Source organism: Desmodus rotundus, chromosome 2 (genome assembly GCF_022682495.2).
Source record: "Desmodus rotundus isolate HL8 chromosome 2, HLdesRot8A.1, whole genome shotgun sequence".
Classification (NCBI taxonomy): Eukaryota; Metazoa; Chordata; class Mammalia; order Chiroptera; family Phyllostomidae; genus Desmodus; species Desmodus rotundus.
In genome coordinates, this window is record NC_071388.1 from 93240926 (window position 1) to 93266115 (window position 25190).

Sequence of the window (25190 nt, forward strand, 5' to 3'; positions counted from 1 at the left end):
TTAGGATGAGTTGTGAAGGGTAGGAAAGGGTGTTTGAGGGGGCCCAGAGAACTCAGGGACTAAGGAGCACGTTCAATGAGCAGCGTGTGCATTTACTTGGCTAAAGTAAAGAGTGTATGTTCACAAGAGAAGTGGGAAGGACAGACTGGGTCCATTCCATGAATTTCTCAAATGCTAAAATAATACATGACTTCTTATCTTGATAAGCAATGGGGATAGTTAAATGTTTCTGGGGGAAGCAGTGTTGGGGTGTTTGGGAGTAAGCATGTTATAGCCATAATTCTATTTCAGCTCAGTCTGATAAAATGTGTAACATAGAGTAGAAGACAGACCAATTAAGAGAGCATTTATAGTGTTAGCTTTCAGTATGCTTTAAACCTTAAAATACGGGAATAATGCTCCCAGGTGGAATTTGAGACTTTTGGTAAAAGAAAATTCTTTGGGAGTCCCTTGCACACCTCCTCCCACCATTGCCAGCCATCTCCATTACTGCCTTGATTTTCCACAGTAATTTAAACCTTGTGTGCTCTGTTTCTGAGAGCTTCTATGCCATGGCACAGTGCCACTGGGGTGTAACCACAAAGGCTGCACAGGTACCAGGCAGTTTTATTTTGTTAAGCTTACGGAGCTTTGATGTGACTTAAAACTAAGGAATTATTCTAGCCTGGAGCTGTTGAGTTGTCCCAACCACAAGGAAAAATGGCTGTTGGATTGCCCTGGGAATGTTTCATTCCCAGTCTTGGGTCCAGTCCTGAGCTGACACTGGGATATGGGAAATCATTGCCTTCTGGTGAGTAAATCAGAATTGTGGGAAGAATGGTTGCATCATCCTACCTTCCTGGAATACTTGTACTCAAGGCTCTATGTTATGACCCATCTGTGAAGATCCCCATTTTATGCAGTTTCACAGTGCCAGGCACAGGCATGGTGCTCTGTGTCTCTTTGGGTCATGCACCACCACTCATGAGAGGGTCGTGGCCCATCTCATTGCTGTCTGTGCACCAAGAAGAAAGTAATTTTCATTGAGCTCAAGACCTCAGAGTCAGACTTGATTTTTTTTTTTTTTTTGGTTTATTTCTACTCAATTTTGCTGAGTTATTCTGGCTCAAAGATCAGGTTATAATAAATCATTGGATGGCAGGTTCCTAAGGATTAATTCAGAAATTGTAGAATTTGCCTGCTTACTTTTAAAAACAGAGTAAAGGTGATTCCCTGTCTTTGAGGACTGCAGAGGGTACAGTGTCTCTCCCCTCAGAACGACAGAGTGGGAGGGTGCTGGGTCTCTGTGCCGTGATCGACCCTGTCACTGAGTTCCTCCAGTGACCTGTGTGGCCTGCAGAGCAAGAAGTGTGATATCTGTGGAATAGTTCTAGATGGATTTCTCTATCTGCCTCACTACAACTCTGAGAAAAATATCAGGAATAGTTGGTTCAAGGAAAAGGCAATGTTTAATTCAGGAATGCTGGCTGGATTTAAATTTTCAGACTTGGGAATAAATCACAGAACTTGCTGTTTACCACCTGCCCCATCCCTTCTTTCTGATAAGAATGCACAAGGATGAGTCTAGTTTATTTGTCTGCTATTCTCATTAAATTAAACAGCCATAATTCCTGACCTGTTCCTCCCACTTCCCCCCAGTATTGCTTTCTCTGCTTGCTCTCTGATATTTTCTCTCTTCTGCTTTCAGAATTGATATGAAACCTGGTCTCTAGCCTATTCTCAACATCTCAAGTGTGACTCTTCCCTCTCAAAATCTTAAAAAGGAAAATGAGTGATGACATCATTTGGGTGATGAGGTCATGATACCACAGCCCTTGCTTTGAAATCTTATTTGTACTTTTCTATTGTGAAAAGATTTTGAAAGGAGAAGCAGAAATTGCAGTGACAGGTCTGAAGCCTGGTCCTTTAGACACTCGGACTAGCTCGGCATTGGCCATGACAAAGTCTGGCTCTGGATTCCCCCACCCTCCATTCTACTCTTCACCTAGTCTGGGAGACTTGGGCGATAACCTGCAGAGAGTACATCAGCCTTATCTTCCTGGAGTGATTTTACCTCATGTGCAACTTGTACAAATATTTTGAGTTCAAATCTGGCTCTGCCACTAAATAGCTGTGTGATTTTTGAGCAAATTACTTAATGTCCCCGTGCCTCAATCCCTTCATCTGTAAAATAATAGTGCCCATTGCACAGTCTTATTAGAACTAAATCAGTTAATATATGTAATATATTTAATATATGATATTTGCATGTATGTATAAAACATAGTAATGTGCTTAGAGAGTGCTTGCACATAGGGCTATATAATAGTAATTTTTAAATTTATTATTAGTATTATTTTCTCCAAGGACCTGAATGTATTTTACAGTCTTTACCTTTAAAGGATTTTTTTATTTGGAGGGGAGCATTTATTACTTTTATGAAGTGTGTATAGCCCTGAAAAAAATTATTCCATGAGCTATCAAAAAGAGAAAAATCATAAATATTTAGCAAATAGTGCACCTAATCCCTAGCCTCCAGAAAGTAACAATTTTTACTTTGTTTATATTGTCTTCTTTAAAGCAATTATTTATTGAGTTCTTACCTATGAAGCACTTTACCAATGCTATTCTTCATCATCAAGAAAATTCTGGACGGTAGATATTAGTATCCCAATGTGAGGGATGAAGAAACTGAAGTCTAAAGAAATTAAAATTTACCCCAAGTCATACAGTTAAGCAGTATCGGAGCCAGGATTTGAACTTAAATCATTTGACCCCAAAGCCAGGCCAGGGAACATGTAATTGTGTCAGTGTCAGTGACTGATGACCAAGAGGAAACCGGATGCCAAAAATGAAGGGAGAGGCAAGAAAGGCAGAATGACAAGAACAATCACATCATGAGCAAATGTAGACTCGGTTATGATTTACAGAGTCTTCTAGGGTCTTGTGTATTTGTCTTTAAAGTGTCTAGCAGGTCTGGGATAAGAACTCATTTAAAATGGAAATTTATTTGTCCTCAAACTGTATACATTTTACCCAACACCCTTCCTCCCTCCAAACCAAAAAATTCAATTGTTTTTTCCCACGTGTAGAAGAGTACAACATGTCTTTGAGAATCAGGGAGAGAATATACTTGCAGGTTGTTTTTTTTTTCTCTCAAGTACTGTTGTAAAAGCGCAGTCACTTACCTGGTGGTTGATGTAGGACATTAAGGCATGTGTAAACTGATGTTGATAGATAGCAGTGTCCCTGCGAAATCATCCCACCAGCTACCTTATACAAACAAGCACACCGTAGAAAGCAGTATGTTTGCTGTGTAAGTGCAGCTTCAAGAAAAATCACCCAGCTCCCCCTCCAAGCATGTTCCTGCCCCTTGTCCCTCCTACATAGAGATTCTGGAGCAGCCTCTGTCATAAGATTGGAAATGTAGACCAATTCTGTTAATTAAAAAGTACTTCAACCCTGGCCAGGTGGATCAGCTTATTGGAGCATCGTAGTGTACACTGAAAAAAGTTGTGGGTTCAGTTCCAATCAGGATACATACCTATGTTGTGGGTTTGACCCCTGGTCAAGGCACATGCGGGAAGCAACAAATCAATGCTTCTCTCTCACACTGATGTTCCTCTTTCTCTCTCCACCCTTTTCTCTCTCTTTCAAATCAATAAAAATGTATCCTTGGGTGAGGATTAATTTTCTCAAAAAGTACTTAAAAATAGTCTCAGGGCTGATATTAGGATTGTTACTTACTCAATGACACCTTCTGAGTGATAAGTGTTGAATTCTTTGATTGAATTTTCTGTTCCGTTTCTTAAAATGTAGAGGATTGGAGGCCTAGGTTAAAGGCACATTCTACCATTTGGGGGGCTTCCCACCAATCTGGTTTTTTAAAGTTTTATAATGAGGACAGCACATTTGCTTAGCCTATTTCATTGTAATTCCTTGAGGAACAATCTTATAAAGTTGAAAATACTTTATAATCAGTAATATAAAAATTCGAGTTGCTGTCATTTTTTTTCAAAATGGAGTTCTTTTCCACTCAACTAGGCTTTATAACATGCACTCTGATGACACATATTTTGTACCCTCACTAGATATTAGGTACAATGACATTCAGAGAAGCTTTACAGACTCTCCAATGGGGCTATGATTGGATAGAGTTGGAAATCCCAAATCAAGACACTCCTCTCTCCTTAGAAACAGGTGCTGCTCAGCTAAGTCCCCACAAAATGGCTGGCAGCTGCATCCACAGCTCTTTCCAGACATGAGTAACTAGATTTAAGAACTTGAGCAGGTAATCATTTTACTGGATATACAGGGACACAGCTAGGTCACTGGGATAGATATATGAAATTGTAGGTAAATCAGATCTTTCTCTTCTTTTCTAAAGTATATTTTAATTGATTATGATATTACAGTTGTCCTATATTTTTCTCCCTTTTATCTTCCTCTGCCCTGTACCATCCTCTCCCTCCAGCAATTCCCCCATTAGTTCATGTCCATGGGTCATACATATAAGTTCTTTGGCTTCTCCATTTCCTATACTATTTTTAATCTCCCCCTGTCTATTTTATATCTATCAGTAAATGAGATTTTTCTGTAAGGTGGGGGTTGTCAGGTGAAGGGCATATATTTTAAGAATGAAGAGGCTTCTAGTTTTGAGTGGATTTCCATTAATAAGATGCTGGACCATATAGTGCTTTAAGGATGGATTAAAGAATTAGTGTGCGTTATGTGATAGAGAAGTAGGACTGTGATTTATCATGAAAATGTAAACAGATCTGCCCCCTTCCCAAGGATGGGAAAGAACTGAATTGAGTATTGTGGCACACTTTGGACTGTCTTTTGCTCATTTCTTTGAGGATAGATAGCTCATTAGTACTGGAGAGTTAAGAAGCTGGACTCTATGTTGCCTGGGTGGGGATACAAGCAATCGTGGAGATGAATACAATCTCATGACCAAACCTCCTTTGGTACTTACATTATTAACATATCGACTTAATCTAATGATAATGTGGAAATTTTTCTGAAATGATGTTGATGACAGCCATGAATATGATGAGAAAAATAGTAGCAGTTACTCCTTTTTTGAGCATGTACTGTACAATATGTCAGGATTGTGCTAAAAACTTTATATACATTAATTCATTTAACCTTTATGGCACCCCAGTGAGATAGCCCCAATATTTCCCAATCTTACCCATAGAAAACTAACTCTGACATGCCTAAGGCCAAGAGCTGATAATTAAGTGACAGAGCCAAGATTCAAACCTATATACGCCTTTAACTCCACAGCTCATGCTTTTATACACCAGGGAATATTGGCTTCCCACATTCTATTTCCTTTTTTTTTTTGTTTTCTGTATTTTACTTTTTTTTTAGTGTATTTTTTCCATTACCATTTAGTCCGCTTTTACCCACCTACCCCCACTGCAATCACAACACGATTGTCCATGTCATCGGGTTGTTTTTCCTTTTTGATCAATCCTTCCACCTTTACCTGTCATCCTGCTCTCTATCTATGAGTCTGTCTCTGTTTTGTTTGTTAGTTCAGTTTGTTCCTTAGGTTCTACACATGAGTGAAATCATGGTATTTGTCTTTCTGTGACTGGCTTATTTCACTTAACATAATGTTTTCCTGGTCCATCCATGCTGTCACAAAGGGTAAAATTTTCTTCTTTTTTATGGCTAAGTAGTATTCCATTGTGTAAATGTCCCATAATTGTTTTATCCACTCCTCTACTGATGGACACTTGGGATGCTTCCATATCTTTGCAATTGTAAATAATGCTGCAGTAAAATAGGGGTGCTTATGTTCTTTCAAATTAGTGTTCTGGGTTCCTTTGGATATATTCCCAGAAGTGAGATCACTGGGTCAAGAGGCAGATCCATTTTTATTTTTTTGAGGAAACTCCACACTGTTTTCCATAGTGGCTGCACTAATCTATATTCCCACCAACAGTACCAGAGGGTTCCCCTTTCTCCACTTCCTCATTAGCACTTGTTGTTTGTTGATTTATTGATGATAGCCATTCTGACAGGTGTAAGATGATATCTCATTGTGGTGTTAATTTGCATTTCTCTGATGATTAGTGACATTGAGCATCTTTTTATATGTCTATTGGTCATCTGTATGTCCTCTTTGGAGAAGTGTCTATTCAGGTCCTTTGCCCATTTTTAACTGAGTTGTTTGTTTTATTGGTGCTGAGTTTTGTAAGTTCTTAATAAATGTTGGATATTAACCCCTTAACAGATGTATGGTGAATATGTTTTCCCAATCTGTGGGTTGTCTTTTTATTTTGTTAATGTTTTAAGCACTGGATAAGGAGCAGGATTGAGGGTAGGCTGTCTCACTTAGACATTGGATAAAATGGATGGACCCCTTTATGTTTCCTCCATGACTCAATTGGGTTGTGCTCCTCACATAGCCTTATGAGGATTGAATTAACATACTAACTGTATATGTTGTACACTCATAAATGTAGAGTATATAGGAATATGACTGCCGAACAGTGGCTTGATGGAGACCTCAGGCATTACTTGCCAAAACAAGCAAAACAAGGATATACAGCAAGTTATCTGGGAACTGTCCATTTACATGCTCTGTGATCACTAACATAGTGTGACACAGTCACTTAACTACAAATAAATATTTTTGGAGCATCAACCATGTGCCAACACTACTTCAGCTACCAAGATTTTGAGCACTGTACAAAACTGAAGGTCCTGCTATCAGAAAATTTATAGTGCAAGGGAAGATTCAGTTAATAATGAAATAAAAATAGATGCCAGGTGATTCTAAGCATGAAGAATGAAAAGCAAGGTAAGTAGGCCAAGAGTGACAATATTTGGGGGAAGGGTGCATATTAGAGCAGATAAGGAAGGTCTTTCTCATTCATTTATTCACTGAACAAACTTATCAAATACTACTGACTTAGAATGTAATTTATGAAAGAGGTTTAATTTAAAAAATAAATTAACAATCATTATTCCGTATAGTAGGAAGAATATAATGACTTTTATTTTTTAATTTTTCAAAAGATTTTATTTATTTATTTTTTAGAGAGAGGGGAAGGGAAGGAGATAGGGAGAGAAACATCAATGTGTGGTTGCCCCTTTCACACCCCCAGTTGGGGACCTGGCCCAGCACCCAGGCATGTGCTCTGACTGGGAATCAAACCGGAGACTCTTTGGTTCACAGGTCAGCCCTCAGTCTACTAGAGCTACACCAGCCAGGAGAATATAGTAATTTTTAAATAAATACTAATCATGTCCTGTTTTCCTAAGTATCCAACATTAGTCATTTCACATATCTTACCTGGAAGGAAGACAGTTTTCTGCCAGGTTCCCTGGGCTCGGGCTTCTCTTTCTAATGGTTGGCTCTGAATGCCTTCTGCAGCAGCTCAGACTGTGGTTTGCTCTGGGGAACCCTCAACTGAGAGGAATTAACTGTGATAGTGATACAAGGTGCTGTCTGTTGGTAGGCTGCTTTTCTATCTTTTCTCAGATGTGTTGGCTGCCTGCTGCTCTCCCTTTCTCTACATTTGTTAGCAGAAGAAGTCTCATAGTCCCTCTCATGTCCTGGTGGATGATTTCAGCCTTTTAAGCAGCTTGATGTGGAATCCCTCCTTTTTTGTTCATAACTCAGTGGTGACTATAAGCACAGAGACCTCTCCAAGAGCAGGGTTTAGTGTCTCCCTTACTTTGCTTGCCTTTCCCTTCTTTGAGCATGGCACTTGTAGAGGTAGTGAACAGCTGTAGAGGTAATGAAGAACATGGTAGAGGTAACAAACACTTATAGAGGTAGTGGACACTCATAGAGGTAGTGAACAGGCAGTGCTTATTACAGGATCTGCTCCTGCTCCTCAAGAGTGGAGCCCCTTCTTTCCAGAGCTGACTCTCAGCAGTTATTTGCTTGGGCATCAGTGACTTTGACCTTGATTCAGTCAGGTGACTTATACCTCTGTCTGACATACCCAAAAGTTTTCTGAAAAAGTTTAGTCACATTATTCTACCCAACATGTGCCCTGATAGATCGACCAGCATAAGTATATGTCTCATCTCAAACCTGGGCTCCTCCCATCCCCAGTATAAGAAAGGGAACTTCGCTCCTTAAATGACTAAGGAACTAGTTATCCTACCCTGCAACTTTAGGTCCTGTGGCTCATTATACAGAAAAGTATAAATAGAGGGAAAGGAGAGTTTCCAATAATCCCCCATGAATATTTTCACATGTTTTACTAATGGAGAAGCAGAAACATATTTAACAATAATTTTATTGATATGACTCTAATGACTATAGCCAATCCATACATAAGATGAATATAGGTCCATTGTTTTTATCTTAGATTTATTGACATTTCTGGGAGCTTTTTTAAATTACCATTATCACAATGTCATTTCTATAGTTTTGTGACTTCTCTCTTTGTTTGATCCCTACTCATTCATTTTCATAATTGGTTTTTGTGTTCAGTCTCACCACATGAAGTCAGATATTCACTTAGGTGTTGGGGAAACATACTTGTCTTAGTCAGATGCTCTTGAAGTCCATCACTGAAAAATAAAGGATTTTAACAAAAATTGATAAAATAGAATCCAAGATTTTGCCTATCATCATCTTTCTGAAATGGCACTAATTGAGATGTTTAAATTTGGATTTATTCAATAAATGTTAATAAGCATCTGCTATGTATCAGAAGCCATTCTAGACACTGGAGATTCAGCTTTGAACAAAACAGAAAAAGCATTACACTGCTGACTCTTGTCTGTCAGAAGGCATCAATTATAATATTCCCTTTCCCTCTTCTCTATATCCGTCTTTGTGGGACAAATAGAATTACAAATACACAAAATAAAAATAACTCCTTTGAATGAGCACTGAATTCTCCAGTATTACTTTACACTGTGTTGAACTTTCCACCTCATATTCTTTTGGAGTCACATGGGCTGTACATGTTAAATAAATAATGTATGAAATTGAACTAAAGACCTATATCTTGATTACTTAGCTATTGTTTGAAAAACTAACATTACCATTCCAATGTCCAATATAGGATATTTGGTTTTCTTATAGAGTATATCAATCAGTAAGCATTTATTGACCACTTATTATAAAATTTTGAGCTGTAGCAATATGCTACACCCTTCAATTGAAAAGGAAAACCAAGCTCCCTTACTACCATTCTGCCTGGATTGGCAAGATGACTCTTGATGTCTCACATTCTTCTGTAGAATTGCTTAGTCATCATATATTTGTGCCCTCACCTGCCCAGGAACTAAAAAAGGACTTTGCACTGGACAGAAAACCAGAGTTTAAAAAAAGTGATGACATATCTTGGCAAAATCGCAACAGTTTCATGACTTCTACCTGCATCCTTCTCCCCACCCACTGATACCATAGTTGGATCTTTAAACTTGATTGAGTGTTGAGGGAACCCTGGGTATCCTCACTGAGTGTGGTCATCTTTTAAATAACACCTTCTTCCCTACAACTGCCCAGAAACATGAAGGTAATTCATCTGCCAAACTGGAGAACATTGGCCCCTTCTCCTTTCTCTCCTCCATAAGGGGCATTTCACTGGATTTCTGATCTTTGACTAGGTTCAAAAAGAGCACAGAAGCTTCACTATGAACTCCTTTCATGCTTAGACATTTTCCTGAAAGTACCTGCTATCAACTATGCTTAAAATCAACTAAGCTTAAACATAGAGTAAAATTTTTTATGCACATTTTACCTCAATAAATTATTAATTAAAAAATAGAATGAGTCATAAGTAGGTATCTTCCAGGTTTTATATACATCCATCAACACTTTAGTCTGTTTTCCTTATGGGATGCATAAGATTCTGATAGGCTGGGAAACTATAATGTGTTAAAGAAAACTTTGCTTAGAATATTTCCAGTCCTTAAATATTCCTTCCCAGAAACATCTTTTGCTCAATCAAATTGAAAATATTTGGTTTACTAAAGATATTCTTAGAAGAATTGGTATACATCAAAAATGTTCAAAAAACATTTAATATTCATACTGCTTAGGGAACATTGAGATCTTATAATAGTAGTATTTATAGCTGGCAGAAGTAGATACAGGGCCAAGTTTTTCAGTGCTCTGAAGGTTGAGGCATTCCTATGATAATTTGAAAATGTTAAATGAATTGAGGTGTCCCAGTTGAATGGATGATGTTATTTTAGTTCTAACAGTTAGGCATTTATGGATTTCTGCCTAAAGTTCTTTTGTAACATAAAGAATAAAAATGTTTGGACATCTTTGAATGAATCTTAAATTGTCCACTTCTCTGTCCCCCAACCAGAGTAATTATGTTGGGTATTAAATAACTACTACTTACTTTTGGCTTTCTTATCTGTGACTCTTAAATACTAATGAAAATCATTGTCTTTTCATCCAATGAATTTGGAAATTTGACTAGGTCCCAACAAGTTAGTGTAATGGTACCCTTCATCTTCTTCAGACCAACATTCATCCAAGGTTCTAGCCTTGGTTGAAAAGTAAAGATTTCAGAGGAAGAAAGGAGTCCGGCCAAGAGGGAGGCATAGGTAGACACACTGTGCCTCTTCTCATAACCAGAAGAAGGATAACAACAAGTTTAAAAACAAAAACCAACCACAACTGACAGAAAATCAAACTGTATGGAAGTCCTACAACCAAGGAGTTAAAGAAGAAACATTCATCCAGACCAGTAGAAGGGGTGCAGATGGGCAGCCGGAAGAGAGGACTCATGACAAGAGCCAAGCAAGAGGTATTGCTGCTCCTTCTTGGACCCCTCCCCCACATTCAGCACCACAACACAGCAACAGGGGCTGCCCTACCCTGGGGAATACCTAAGGCTCTGCCCCTTACTATGTAACAGGTGCACCAAGACAAAAAAAAAAAAGGCCCAAATGAAAACACAGATCAAAGCTCCAGAAAAAATACAACTAAGCAGTGAAGAGATAGCCAACCTATCAGATGCACAGTTCAAAACATTGGTAATCAGGATGTTCACAGAAATGGTTGAGTATGCTTGCAAAATAGAGAAAAAAGTGAAGGCTATGAAAAGTGAAATAAAGGAAAATGTACAGGGAACCAACAGTGATAGGAAGGAAACTGGGACTCAAATCAACAGTTTGGAGCAGAAGGAAGAAATAAACATTCAACCAGAACATAATGAAGGAACAAGAATTCAAAAAAATGAGGAGAAGCTAAGGAACCTCCAGAACAACTTTAAATGTTCCAATATCGGAATCATAGGGGTGCTGGAAGGAGAAGAGGAAGAGCAAGAAATTGAAAACTTATTTGAAATAACAATTAAGGAGAACCTACCCAATCTAGCAAAGGAAATAGACTTCTAGGAAGTTCAGGAAGCTCAGAGTCCCAAAGAAGTCAGATCTAAGGAAGCGCACACCAAGGCACATCATAATCACATTACCCAAGATTAAAGAGAAGGACAAAATCTTAAAAGCAACAAGAGAAACGGAGACAGTTACCTACGAAGGAGTTCCCATATGGCTATTAGCTGATTTCTGAAAAGAAACCTTACAGGAAAGAAAGGGCTGGAAAGAAATATGTGAAGTCATAAAAGGAAGGCTCTCCATCCAAGATTACTCTATCCAGCAAAGCTATTAATTAGAATGGAAGGGCAGATAAAGTGCTCCTAGATAAGGTCAAGTTAAAAGAGTTCATTATCACCAAGCCCTTATTATATGAAATGTTAAAGGGACTTATCCAAGAAAAAGAAGATAAAAAATAGGAACAGTAAAATGACAACAAACTTAGAACTAAAACAACCACACTTAAAAACAAAAACAAACTAAGGAAACAACTAAAACAAGGACAGAATCACAGAAATGGAGATCACATGGAGGGTTATCAGTGTGGGGGGGAGGGGGAAATGGGGGAAAAGGTAAAGGGAATAAGAAGCATAAATGGTAGGTACAAAATAGACAGGGGGAGAGTTAAGAATAGTATAGGAAATGGAGAACCCAAAGAACTTATATGTATGACCCATGGACATGAACTAAGTGGGGGAATGGGGGTTTGGAGGGGGGTGCAGGGTGGAGGGGAATAAAGGGAGGAAAATGGGGCAACTGTAGTAGCATAATCAATAAAGTATACTTAAAAAATATTTCATATACCTTGGTTTCCTCTAAGACTTCAAAAATTATAGAGCTCCTAAATATATTGGTCATTAAAAATTCTAAGCTACAGCAATGAACATTCCTGAACAAGTTATTGCAAGTCATGATGATACTCTTCCTACACAGAATACACTGCACTGGAATGTCCTCCTTAGTGAATTCACAGACAGCAACAGTCTGTGTAAAAATGAAAGAATTTTAAAATTCCTTCAGAAGACATTCAGAGCTTAGTCAAAGCTTTTTTGCGGTAAGGCAGAGTATAAAAATAAATCTATTTTAATGAGACTTATGAACTGACTCTTTAGCCACTAAATACTAGGATCCTCTTTTTATGGACCTCCCCCATCTGTAACTCTCATGTTTAGTCTATATTCCTTACTCTACCAGAGACGTAGGTATAAGATCAGGTGTCTACTGTGAATACCTGGTATATTATTGATTGTTAAAGTACTGTGAAGTTATTTTAACAAAAGAATATTTAAAAAAGAATCCCGTGTGTCCTATGTGGGTAGATACAGTATCTATCTACTCACTAGAGTGTATACTACCTAGCATAGGCACTCAATATTGTTAAATGAATAGATGAATGAGAATGTTAAAAGGATGCTTTATGGATTATCTGCTACAAGGAAGACCACAGTATTCCAGGTCATTGAAGCAATAAAGTTGGTCTTGGGGTTGGGTGGGAAAGGAGAGGACCTGGGTTCAAATACAATTGAGGTACTGACTGATTGACTCACTCTATGAATTTAGGCAGGGTAACTTTTCAAGGCCTTTGTGGCCTTTTCTTTCAGAAACTGAAAAAGTCGTGCTAAATGTACTGAGTGATCTCTGGTTTCCCTGGGCTTAAAAATCTTTTGTCTTATGTAAGCTCTTGTATTTCTAGTTGAGGAAAAGTCTATTCGGCCTAACATGTTAGGGTTCTCCTCACAGCTACTCTCAGGAAAGGTTCTTTTCCTCCTTTTCATCACTCTACAAAATATATGTATTCTCAGTTCAATTACTTCCAGCTGTGAACAGAATTATAACCCCTAATGTAAGCTAATTAATAGAATCAATTACAGGTTTTAAAAAAAAAGACACACATAGAAACACACTATCTGGCACTGTCTAGCTTAAGACCCAAGTTTTACTTAATATATTTTTGTTTCTATATGTATCTGTTTAATCACTTAAGTCTGACCTCATCTTAGGCAGATTTCTTCCCTCCATTTCCCTCCTCCTGTCCTCATCTCCTCCCCACTCATTTCTCATCACCTCTTCTCTCTCCTTTCCTTCCTTGACCTTCCTTCCCCTCTCCTTCTTTCCTTTCCCCTTTTTCTCTTTCTCTTTGTCTCCCTCTATCTGAAAAATTTGTAATAGTTCTCTTTCCCCAATCAATCTCTAAAATCCAGTTTTTCTGTATCTGTAATGATGTCAAATGGTCCAGCCTGTTCCTCCAGGCTGAGCTACATGCCCATGGATTACTTTGAGTACCTCTTTGGGTGTATCTACCCATCTGGGCACCTAGCTGTTACAGAATAATAACACTCCTAAATCTGGTCTTTCATAATTCTTTTCCTGCCCACCTCTTTCTCTCATGTTTCTTACACTCCTGGACTGTTTGGGTGATCCCACAACCTTGCACCCAAGTGTAGTCTGTACCTTTCTATACAGTCATTTTTAACATAGAAACTGTGTACAGAAGCTTAAGTCCTCATCACTTGGAAAGTTAAAGTGGCAGATGATCTGAGAAATTGAAGTGGGGATGGGAGCATTGAGAGGAGCTCTTCCGTTATCCATGTAAAGTTTCTTTCTTAATATCACTCAGACTCTCGGCTTCCTTATTTTTGTTTTCCATCTTCAAGTTTCATCTCTTTTGCTTTATATTCTTAAAAGAGAGGGGGAACTCTAAATCTATAGCTTTCTTGAGTTATCTTGAGCTTTCTGCATACCTTCCCACTCTGAGATAATTGGCGTGTCTACTTCCCAAGGAGCAGTATTTGTATTAAAGAACTACTTGGCATCAATGCCCAAGTGCAGATGTCCTGTCATGTATGATGATGCCTCATTCAGAAAACTCAAGGTAGAGTAAAATAAATTAACAACATCTTGGCTCCATGCTCCAGTCACAACTGTTAATTTAACAGGGTCAGGCTTCCATCTCTGAGCAGAGAGCTCCTGGCAGAGACAGCTGCTCCCCTGCCCCAGACTGTGCTGTGAGTGTCCCAGTAGGAGTCGCCAAGAGCAGCAGGATAGGGAAGGTGGTAATGCATCAGAAAATTGAGCAGTGTGGCATTGTGGTGCTGGGAAGAGGGAGCAGGCTGGGCCTCTGCAAAACGCTTTTCATCACTCCTTCTTTCTTCGTATGGATACCCAGACAGTTACCTGAGGAAGAAGAAAAACTTGTCCTGAATTTTACTGGAAAATTGTCAGTCCTGCTTTTACTCTCACACGTAGCTTATTTTCAAACATACCTTTGTATATCCATGACATGTTGATGTGCCTACATAATAACAGACTCATATGTTTGTCCAAATTATGTCAAGCAGGCCTACATCATGATTAGCTGGATCTAGGTCACTGGGGCAGAGCTGGTATGATGTACCATTGTGTTTGCTTGCTGTGGCTTACTTCCGAAACTAGAGCAAAGGTCATGGTCAGGCCAAGGTAAAGATTGGGGCCAACCACAGGACTTGGTACATAACAAGCACTCTTTTATTATTGGTCTTCTGAAAGAAAGTTGCTGCATTGTTCACTGTTGTATGAAACAATGTTCACAAAAGTTAAGTATTCTATAGTAGAAGGAAGGAATACATGGAGACCATAAGTAACCACACTGGGGCACCATGGTGAGCAATGGAGCTACATAGAATTTGGGTTCTCGCCTATGTGTTTCTTTCCATGACTATATCTTCTATCCCTATCCTCTGATTTAATTTCCTTGTGGAAAAATGTCATTTGCAGCATGTTATGCTGTAAATGTTGTATCAAATGATAAAAATTTTGTATTCTAGCCTCTTGCTTTTAGTACTAGAATGACTCTATCGATAATAATATAAAACTAATTTTAAGTTTAAATTGCTTGGGAATAAGAGTTTGTGATTTGGTAAATATATGCTGCTTTTTCAAAGGTGGAAATGGCGTTTTCCTTTCTTTTTTTTAAACTCAAGAATAATGTCCATTTTCTGTCTTGAAATTGTGAAGATCTAGTGTGTTGATTACTGATGTTGGACCACATACAAGGGAAAGAACAAATCATTTTGTGACTGGAGTTCTGAATTGTCATATTCTGAACAAAAAGCCCTGGAACTCCTTTGCAGTTTATGCAAAACCCTGATATAATTTGTTGTCTAAACCTTTATCATACTTTTTTGTCCTGAATCTATTGATTTTCTGACTAGACTTGAAGCCTTAGGGCCAAAAAAAAAAAAAAGAAAAGACTTTTTCATAATATTTTTTAAATGTGAAGTTTTGCAGAGTTCCTTTTAGAAACCCTGAAAAAGCAGTATCTTTCAGAGCTCTTAGTCAAAATCTAGGGCGAATGTGCTGTGAATTGCCAAGGTATATCTGTGGAAAGGCTGGTTGAAGTTTGGCGATGCAGAGGCATTGATCTGGGGAAAGAAATGCATATAAAATAATACCAGTGATACTGCAAGGCCAAAAGGATGTGAGTTTTTCCATAAAATAATGTGTTCTCTACCCAATTCTCCACATGGAGAGAGAGGAGGCTTAATTTGAATTTCCACAGTATTGTTGGTATGTATGCTTGTCACAGTATAAGGCATTCAATAAACATTTGTTAACTGCTGTGAGCTGAAGGGAAAAAAAAATCACCCCATCTCTCCTTTCTCCCTCCACTCCCTTTTCTCCTTCAAGGTTGAAAAAAATGATGAGGACCAAAAGATTGAACAAGATGGCATCAAACCAGAAGATAAAGCTCATAAGGCTGCGACCAAAATTCAGGCTAGCTTCCGTGGACACATAACAAGGAAAAAGCTCAAAGGAGAGAAGAAGGGCGATGCCCAAGCTGCTGAGGCCGAGGTGAGTGAGAAGAAGGAAGATGTCCCTGCTGCTGGTGGTGCCGAAAAGAAAGAGGGAGAAGGTTCCACTGCCACTGAGGCAGCCCCAGCGACTGGCTCCAAGCCCGAGGAGTCTGGCAAAGCAGGAGAAGCTCCTTCCGAGGAGAAGAAAGGGGAGGGCGCCTCTAATGCTGGTGCAGAGCAGGCAGCCCCCCAGGCCCCTGCCCCCTCAGAGGAGAAGGCCGGCTCTGCTGAGACAGAAAGTGCCACTAAAGCTTCTACTGACAACTCCCCATCCTCCAAGGCAGAAGATGCCCCAGCCAAGGAGGAACCTAAACAAGCCGATGTGCCTGCTGCTGTCACTGCTGCTGCTGCTGCTGCCACCCCTGCTGCAGAGGATGCTGCCACCAAGGCAACAACCCAGCTTCCAACGGAGACTTCGGAGAGCAGCCAAGCCGAGGAGAAGATAGGTGAGCAACTGTGAGGGTCAGAGGCCATGAGAGAGGTAGGGGTAGTCCATGGAAGCCTTCTGGAAGGCCAGGCCATGTGGGCCATCAAGGGAAATGGAGAAAGTGTAGATTAGAAGGTGTTTTCAGGAAATTAAGGAAGGCTGTGCTTAATTCCCCAAAGTGGCAGGATAAGAATGAACTCTGAGCACTTATATTCCCAAATGTCTCCAAGCCTGAGAGAGAACTCTGCCAGGAATAGAAAGAGCTGGCAATTATCATATTAATTGGATTGGCATAACAAGTAAAACTAAGTAATTCTAGTTTAAAAAAAATATTCTGTGTGCGGGATAGACTTAGTTTAATTAGTAATTACTGAGGCCACATATATTTTCTGAATGGGAATTAGCCAGTGTGAGTATTTGGCTCTAAAAAGTGCCTGTTATTAGTATAGCCAACTTCTTACTGACTTAGATCATCTAGTTTGTGAATTACCAGCAGCAAAACCATAATCTCAGACCACCTTTCCCTTATCCCACAATATGTTACTGGGCATTCTCTCCACCATCAGTTGGTGAGTAGCGTGCGTATTTGTGGTTATGCTCGGAGAATGCTAATCATACCATTAGCTGGGGTCAAACTAATTAGGGAAATAAGTCTGTGATATTGTCAAAAACAAAAGAAAAACCCCAAATATAGAACATATTGTGAAGTTAAACATAAGTTATCATTTTATTATAGAAGAAGCTACTTTGTACCATATGCATAAATAGTTGTGGGTTGACTATGATTACTGAAATGTTGTGGATTTCCTTTGGTTTAGAGCTCTTACTTGAAAACCATAGTGTTTTCACTACTATTACCAAAGAGCCTGTGTAGAACTGAAATAGAGCATTCCCAAAGCAAGATAAAAGTAACAGACTCTTACCTCTGGAGACTGGACTCGTCCCTCACCCCCCACCCCCCAGTGCTGAAGGAGGCCAACAGTCTCCACCACCTTTCTCACTCTTGAACACCTTTCAGCCACAAAGACCTTCAAGGGAAAGTTGCTTCTGTGGCAGTTTGAAAATTGGGTTTACTCCTTTAGAACGTCATGAACTTAACGCATGTGTCCAAAGACCCAAATTTGGACTGGATCACACTGTGTCCTGGGAAAGGACTTACTCCATGAGAATGTTTGGACAGCTGACCATTAGATTGAAAAAGTAATTATTGGAAATTTGCCTTTATTTCTGTTTTTCCAAATTAGATACTGGAGATGAATGATGATTATTCTAAGTATTTTCAGTTCAATCTCTTTCATCTTACCTCAAAATTCCTTAAGAAGCCACATTATGTTATTATTAGCATTCTCTAGCTTGAGATAAATCACATGATTCTTTCTATCAGTGATTCATTTTCAGTCTTTATTCTAACTACATACCTGCCTCAGGGGCCAGACTTTGGGGGTAAGAAGATGAGAATTTTTTTCCTGGACAAGGTAAGGCATGTGGCAAAGAATGGGGTGTTAGTTTTAATTCACTCAACAAAACAAACCTTGTTAACTACTTTTCTTTAGGTTAAAAACTTTAGACTCAGATGTGATGACTGCAAATCATTTTGCATATGACAGACTACTTATTGCATATTTTCAAAAATCTTATAAATTAATTATGCTTTAAAAATAATAGAAATTATTTGACATTATTCAGACCATATTTTTAAACAGGGATTTCTAAAATTGTAAGCATACACAGAAAATCATAATGTGATTTTAGGTATATAATGATGTGTAGATTAATAGAAAGAAGGACTTCTTGAATCAATGAAAAGTATAAAATATATTTTAAGAACATTTATTTTTATTATTTTTCAAGTTATGATAATCCAAATTAATTAATAGAGTATTTTATGTAGTACATGCTGAATAAATGTCAAATATTGAATGAATAAAAATGGACTAGATTTAATGTATAGGTAATTTGTTCACTGGCTCATATAATCCTCCTGCCACCTTGCTTATTCTACTCGTTTATTTGATTAAAAATATGCCTGGTGAGTAAAAACAAATAGAGATCATGCTCTGTCCTAAATTTTACAAGTTCTGGCTGAAAAAAAATCTCACTAGTTTGATCTTATTATGTGCATTTAAAGGTAATTGAAGGTGTAAGTACAGTTCCACTTGAAGGTAATCACAAAGGCCAACTTGTTTTACATTCTTTCTGAACTTTGGTTGAGTGATGTCCTCTGGGTTAGATCCTAAAATGCTGCTTGTAGCTTCTCTCTGGATTGATGTATCTATTAGCCTTGCCTGCTGTGTGTAATGAGCACAGATCACCCAGGTATGGCGAGCTCCATGGAATCACAGAAACTAGAGGTGACAAGGAGAGCTATCACAGCACCTCTGGCCCAAATTCCCAGAGGTCCTGTACAGCACTTTCTTCTATCTCCCATTGGATTTATTTCCAGTCCAGGTTAAAATAATATCTCCAGTTGGGCTCTACTGTTTGGAAATGGATGCTGACCTTGGGTTGCCTGGAGGTGTGCAGAGCAATGATCTGAGAGGGCGGAGTGGGGTTGGGGCAAAATAAGGCAAAAAAGAGAATTCAAGACAATAATTTCATCAAAAGGTTTAGACCAAATCTGATCACTGCTTTAATATATATGGAAATGCTTTGTAAATTATAAATATGTTTCTTATTTTATCTTGCTATCTCCCTTCCTTTTTTTTTTCTTCCATTTGTATTAACTTTCTACTGTGGTAGGCCTTGGGGTCACAAAGATGAGGGAAGTATGGTTGCTGATCTTACACAGTTCTTCTTTGAAAGTGGGGATGGGATGAAATTCAGGGAGCGGTGTTGAAAACATTCGCAGTAATAATCTCAACTCAATTAAATTTGCAAACAGGTATAGAGTTTCTCTATGCCAAGGCACTGTGGGAAATAACATGAATGAACCGGTGCTTCTTGCAGTTTGATACATGCTATAAAAAAGGTTTTACCTAGTGTGTGTCTCTATAGCTAAATTACTAGCCAAAAGAATAGATGCAAAATTTAGTTTCTGGAATGGTAATTATGTGTAAGAAAGTGGCATATTTAGCCCATCTCTCTGTATTTGGGGAAATCCTTTTTGTTCCCCAGAACAATGTTTTACTAAGGCCCAAAGTAACCACCTATAACATTTTTCTCTCTCCAAAATCTAGATCCCCTTTCACTGGGCTCTGTGATAGATGTGAGATTTCCTAAGGATATTTATACTTATTTGGCAGGGTGCCTCATAGGCGGTTTTGATTTGAAATGTGGTTTTAACCACTTCCCAAATTTATACACCACTCGTAAAGAGTGAAATTTGGATTTTGAAAGTCCGTAAATGCTGTCTGTAAAACACGGACACCTGTCAGAGACTCAGTGGCATGCTGCTTAAATACTGTTGATTATTAAGTTCTTATGGTGCACTTTCATGTTGCTAGAGTAATCATTTTTATTGGCTTTTCTTGACAACAATCCAGTGGCACTTGACAGTATTTTTCTTGTACTTTTTCATTCTGAGATTGGGGGCAAATGAAATAGGTTTTGTGCCCTCAAGCATATTCAAACACAACAGGGGTCAAACCGATGGGCCTCTAAATCTTCTCCTTAACTTCAGCCCTTCAGTTCTTTACCTCTCTTTTGAATTACTCTGTTGTATCTCAATTCTTGCATTTTTTCTTTATCTTATCAGTTATGACACTTTTTAATTATCATTGGAAAATATCACCCAGGACTTGCCCTGGGTATTCCCTGTCCTGCATGTCCAGTAAGACGATGCGGAGGAAAGAACCTTGGACTAGAATAAGGACACCAGGGCTCTAGTCCTTAATATTTCTACCACACAGCTGTGGGATCTTAAGCAAACCACTGCTTCTCTCTGGTCCTCAGTTGTCTCATCTTCGAGAAGAGGGGCTAGGATAGTTGGTTTTTAAGGTTTTTCTTTAAAGTTTAAAATACAAATTTTCTATATTTGGTGGCACTTAATGAACATTTATTAACTGGCAAACCCTGTGCTAAGAGCTATGTGTACATGATCTCATTTAACCATCATAACCAGTCTATGGTATAAGTCCTACGATTTCCCCTTTTCCCTTTTACAAATGAGAGATCTGAGGCTTAGAGAGATGGTGGTTCCTAATTGCCGTCAATAGCTAGCAAACAGCAGGAACAGAAGCTGAATCCTGACAGCCTGATTACAGAGGCCACGTTTTAAACCCTGGCACCACAAGTGCTATTCTGGAAGAAACGAATATAAGAGAGATGTCTAAGAACCACAACATTGTGTCCTAATCTAAGAACATCCCCTTCATTTGTATAATTGGATACTAAAGACTCACATTTACAGATGGGTATCCAGTAACTAACCACAGGCTCTGGTCACAATGCCCTCAAAGCCCCGTCACCTCAAAATGATTGGGAATATTAAACCAGTTCTGAGTCATGGGTTCTTAGCTAGAAAATATTTCAAGTACTTTTTTATTAGGCCTAAGAGAGCTATAAAGATCAGCTGAAAGAGATGGTTCTTAACAAGAGTGCTACCGACTCCGTTAAATACGCGGGGAGAACTAAAAATTAGAAACTGCAAGTTTCAGATCTCAATCAGAGGAAAGTAATTTCTTGATTCCAGGTGATCCCTACCCTAAATTTGGATTATAAAAATTAGTATCTTAAAATTCTTATTCAGATCCCACCAACCTTTTGCAAGGTACATTTCCAAAGGACCCTGATATCTTAATTAAAATGATGTAAGAACTTATTGGACAGATTACAGAGCAATCACTATCTCTGCAATTAAAAAATCATAAGCATACAAGAGATAAGATGTGTTTTAGAATCAAGAAACTCATATTGTGAAGCCTTTGATCTGTTTCTTTCAGAGCTCATATTAAATAACTACTATCATCTTATAAAGAAACAAGTAAACAGAAAGACATGCAAGTAACTCCCCCAATTTCAAAGCAGTAGAACTATATTTGGAACTGAAAATCAAACAATATTTCTTAAAAATATAGAATACATTTCAGATGCTAATGCATATTCACCAATTTTTTTCTTTTTTTTCTCTCCATACACATGTGCATTCACACAATCCCAGGAGGAGGAGGAGAAAGAACCAAAGGCAGGAAGTGTCACACAGTCAGTCCATTTGGCTAAACATGGAGAGAGAGCAGGGTACTCAATCTAATGGACTAAAAGCATTGTGTGGTCATCACTTTCATTTTGTTCTCAGAGTGGTAGATAGCTTCATTAAATACAGAATGAAAAGCCTTCTATAGCCATGCATAAAAGGAAGGGAAGAAGGAAGCCAATGGTGCTGTTGAAACTGCAAGGCCTGAGCCCTTAAAGATCTCCCCAAATTATACAGTTTAGAGCATGCATAAAGAAGAGGTGAGGGTTCAAAATAATATGTAAGTTTTGCCAGCTCTCTTAGTCATGTTTATATTTTGTGCCATAAAAAGTGAATGAATTAGATGCTGAACTTCAGATAATTAAGAAAATTTGAATCACTTCTTTCTTTAAAAGAGCTTTAGCCAGTTTTTGATCTCAGAGCAATAAAACTTGGCTCTCTAAGCAAGCAATTTATTTCTGGGCTTCTTAAAAAGAATTGCCCATAAATTGTTTTCATAAGGATAATGAATAGGATTATGTTTTTAATTGATCCAATATCTTATAGGATGTATATTATGCACACGTTCTGTATTTTCAGCATAAAAGACTAAATACCATTTAAAATCAAGACACCTAGGTTCTCATTCAGACTCTGCAAATGATTTTAGGCCACCTTTTTCGTAAATCTACAAGGAAATGGGGAGAGTTAGAAGTTCAGACTAAGGCTCTCTTTGATGAAATTTATAGTATATGAAAATTAAAGTCCTGCTTGGGCTAATTAGTGTAAAGTAGTCTAGGAAGACTTCTTGGGGTAGAGGTTACCTTAACTGAATCTTGAAGGACAAGAAGTAGCTAATGAAAAAGGATACTTTTTATAAAAAGCAAAACACACACACACACAAACTTCATTCAAAACAATTTAATTCATCACAATTCAGCAGTAGCTATTGAAGATTAACCATTGGTCAAAAAAAGTAGTTTCATGCTATTTTCTGTTTATTGTTGAATCCCTTACACCTATAACAACAATTGGGAAATAGAAGATAGTAAATATTTGATGAATGAGTTAAGAATGAATGACCAATGTTATTATAGTAGAGAATGTCCAAGAGACTAGATAAACTTCAACCTTTGAGCCCTGGCTGGTGTGGCTCAGTGGATTGAGTGCCAGCCTGCAAACCACAGGGTCGTTGGTTCAATTCCCAGTCAGGGCACATGCCTAGGTTGGGGCCAAGGTCCCTGGTGGGAGTGCACATGAGGGGTAACCACACATTGATGTTTCTCTCCCTTTTTCCCTCCCTTCCTTCCCCCCACTCCTCTCTGAAAATAAAGAAATAAAATCTTAAAAAAAAACATTTAAAAAAACATTAACCTTTGGGCAGGCAAATTCCTTGAGTTCTTTGGGTCTGAGTTTTTCCTTTCATAAAGCGAAAAATGTTGGACAGAGAATGTCAAAATCACCACCATTTCAACAATGCCCATGTTATGATGCACTCTAAATTTTTATGCAGATTCTAAGTGACAAGGGGAGGCAGACACTTGCTCACCCAGAAAGCTGGGCTACTGTCAACCTTTCTGCTGTTTCAGAACTGGAAAGTCATGCCGTTACTCGGGTATTCGTCAGGCTTGAGGTAGCCAGATTTCAAACCACTTAGAGCTTCATAGACCAACGTGAGCATTTTGCATTATGCTTAGGAACATATTGAGAACTAGAGGAAACCAAGGCTGCTGCTTTCTGAAAGCAGGTGATTAATTTCATTTCAGCTCCGTGAATGACCTGTGTGTGTGACTCTTGCCAGTGTGTGACAGGTACACCCAGGGAAGGAATGATCTGCCAGATTCCTTGGCTCCTTTTCCTCGTTTGACATGTTTAAGTAATCTTCACAAGGTGTTAAGAGTCTCCTGAACCTGCTGTGCTCCACTATAGGATGAATTGTTAACATGTTTCCAGATCAACAGTGTGAGGACAGAGACAAGAAAATAGGCTTTCCCATTTCTGTTGCCTATTCTCCTTTCCCACAGAGTATAAACATCATTTGTGTACAGCTTCTGAGTCATTCAGTCTACAGACCAGGGAGGACATTGGCATAGGGGGCTGCACAGGTTTCCCCCTACATATAGACTGTAACTTGAAGCAACTCGTCATGTATTTGATAAAAAGACTGATAGGACCCCACTTTGTGAAACTGTCTCCAGTCCAATACAAGGGCTAACAAAGCCAGAGTTTAGCAATGTGGTTGCAGCATTCTCCCTATTGGTATAGTCAGATCCTTTTAGAAAGAATAGCAGCAATGTAAGATTTTGTTCCCCTTTTTTCTTCTTTAATGTGGATGGCTTACTACAGTAGGTTGATAGGAGAACCTGGCTTTCATCGGAAGGTACACGTCAGTGTCCTTTTCTTGCCAGTTTAAAAAGAAAGAGGGTAAAACAAAACAAAACCCTGCCACTTTCTAATGAACTATTTATGCTTTTTACCGCAAATGAAAATCAGCCATTTGAGATGTACCTCTGTATTTGTAGGACATTGATAGTGGTCTGGATACAAAATTGGTACAGTTGTCAAGGTACGTACTGCTTTTGAACTACTATGAGGAGAAACCCATCTCTATGCTGATAAAGCAGGGTTTTGCAGGAGTGACGATCTAGTACACATGTTTATCTAGTACACTCTAGAGGAGTGACTCTAGTACACATGTTTATAACATCAGGAGTCTCTATCACAGGGGTAAGTTGAAATAGGAGCCCGAATGAGCATTCAGCACCTTGTTATGTAGTGTAGAATAATATTTCCCTTTCCGAGTTTCTCCCCGTTTCATTCACTGCAGTAAGTGTCTGGCCATGGGCCCTGAGGTGCATGATGACTGCACATGGGTGTGTGTTACAATACAAAAAACAAAGCATAAGTCATCATGGCCCATGGTTTCATCGGATATCTGCAGTGGTGTGTCAGTAAACTGGCTCTCCAAAAAAATAAAAACATAAAAAGAAAAAGAAAAAATTACCCAAAACTCAAAATGCCCTAATTTATAGTGTTTGACAGTCTCTATGGTTTGAATATCCCCATTGCTGATTCTGAGCTACCAGTGAGCTGTCATTGAAAACCCAGTTGGGAAGTGATGATCTCAGTAGCCAATATGAGCCAGCTCCATCATACCCCAAATCAGTATGTTTTAATGATTCAATAAACTTTACTTTTGGTAAATCTAAAATACTGGAACTAATTATCAGCTCCCCCAAAATGTGTCAGTACGGAAGCACATACATATCTATAACATTCACCTGTTGATATGCATGTGCATGTGAAGCCTTGAGAATTAGTTTTCACATTTGCAGTGATTCCTGTTATGCATTGGACATTTATTAAAAGTTAGAGAAATGGGTAAAATCTGGAATTGTACCTGCTGTTCAATTGGGAAAATAATTGTTACTGAAGGGATTACTCTATGGTACTCACAAGTCAGATCTGAGTTGCATCTGACTCAGGTTTTATTTCAGTGAGGTTGTATTTTTTTTTA

General features: G+C 38.6%; 1 protein-coding gene across 1 annotated transcript in view; it reads left to right on the forward strand.

Annotated features, from left to right (window-relative positions):
* The window catches only part of GAP43 (growth associated protein 43), a 104641-nt gene that overhangs the window by 41321 nt on the left and 38130 nt on the right, over positions 1 to 25190 (forward strand). The window contains exon 2 of the mRNA XM_024578053.3: positions 15970 to 16582. Within this exon, the coding sequence (XP_024433821.2) occupies positions 15970 to 16582 (613 nt within the window). The remainder of the gene's footprint in view (positions 1 to 15969; positions 16583 to 25190) is intronic.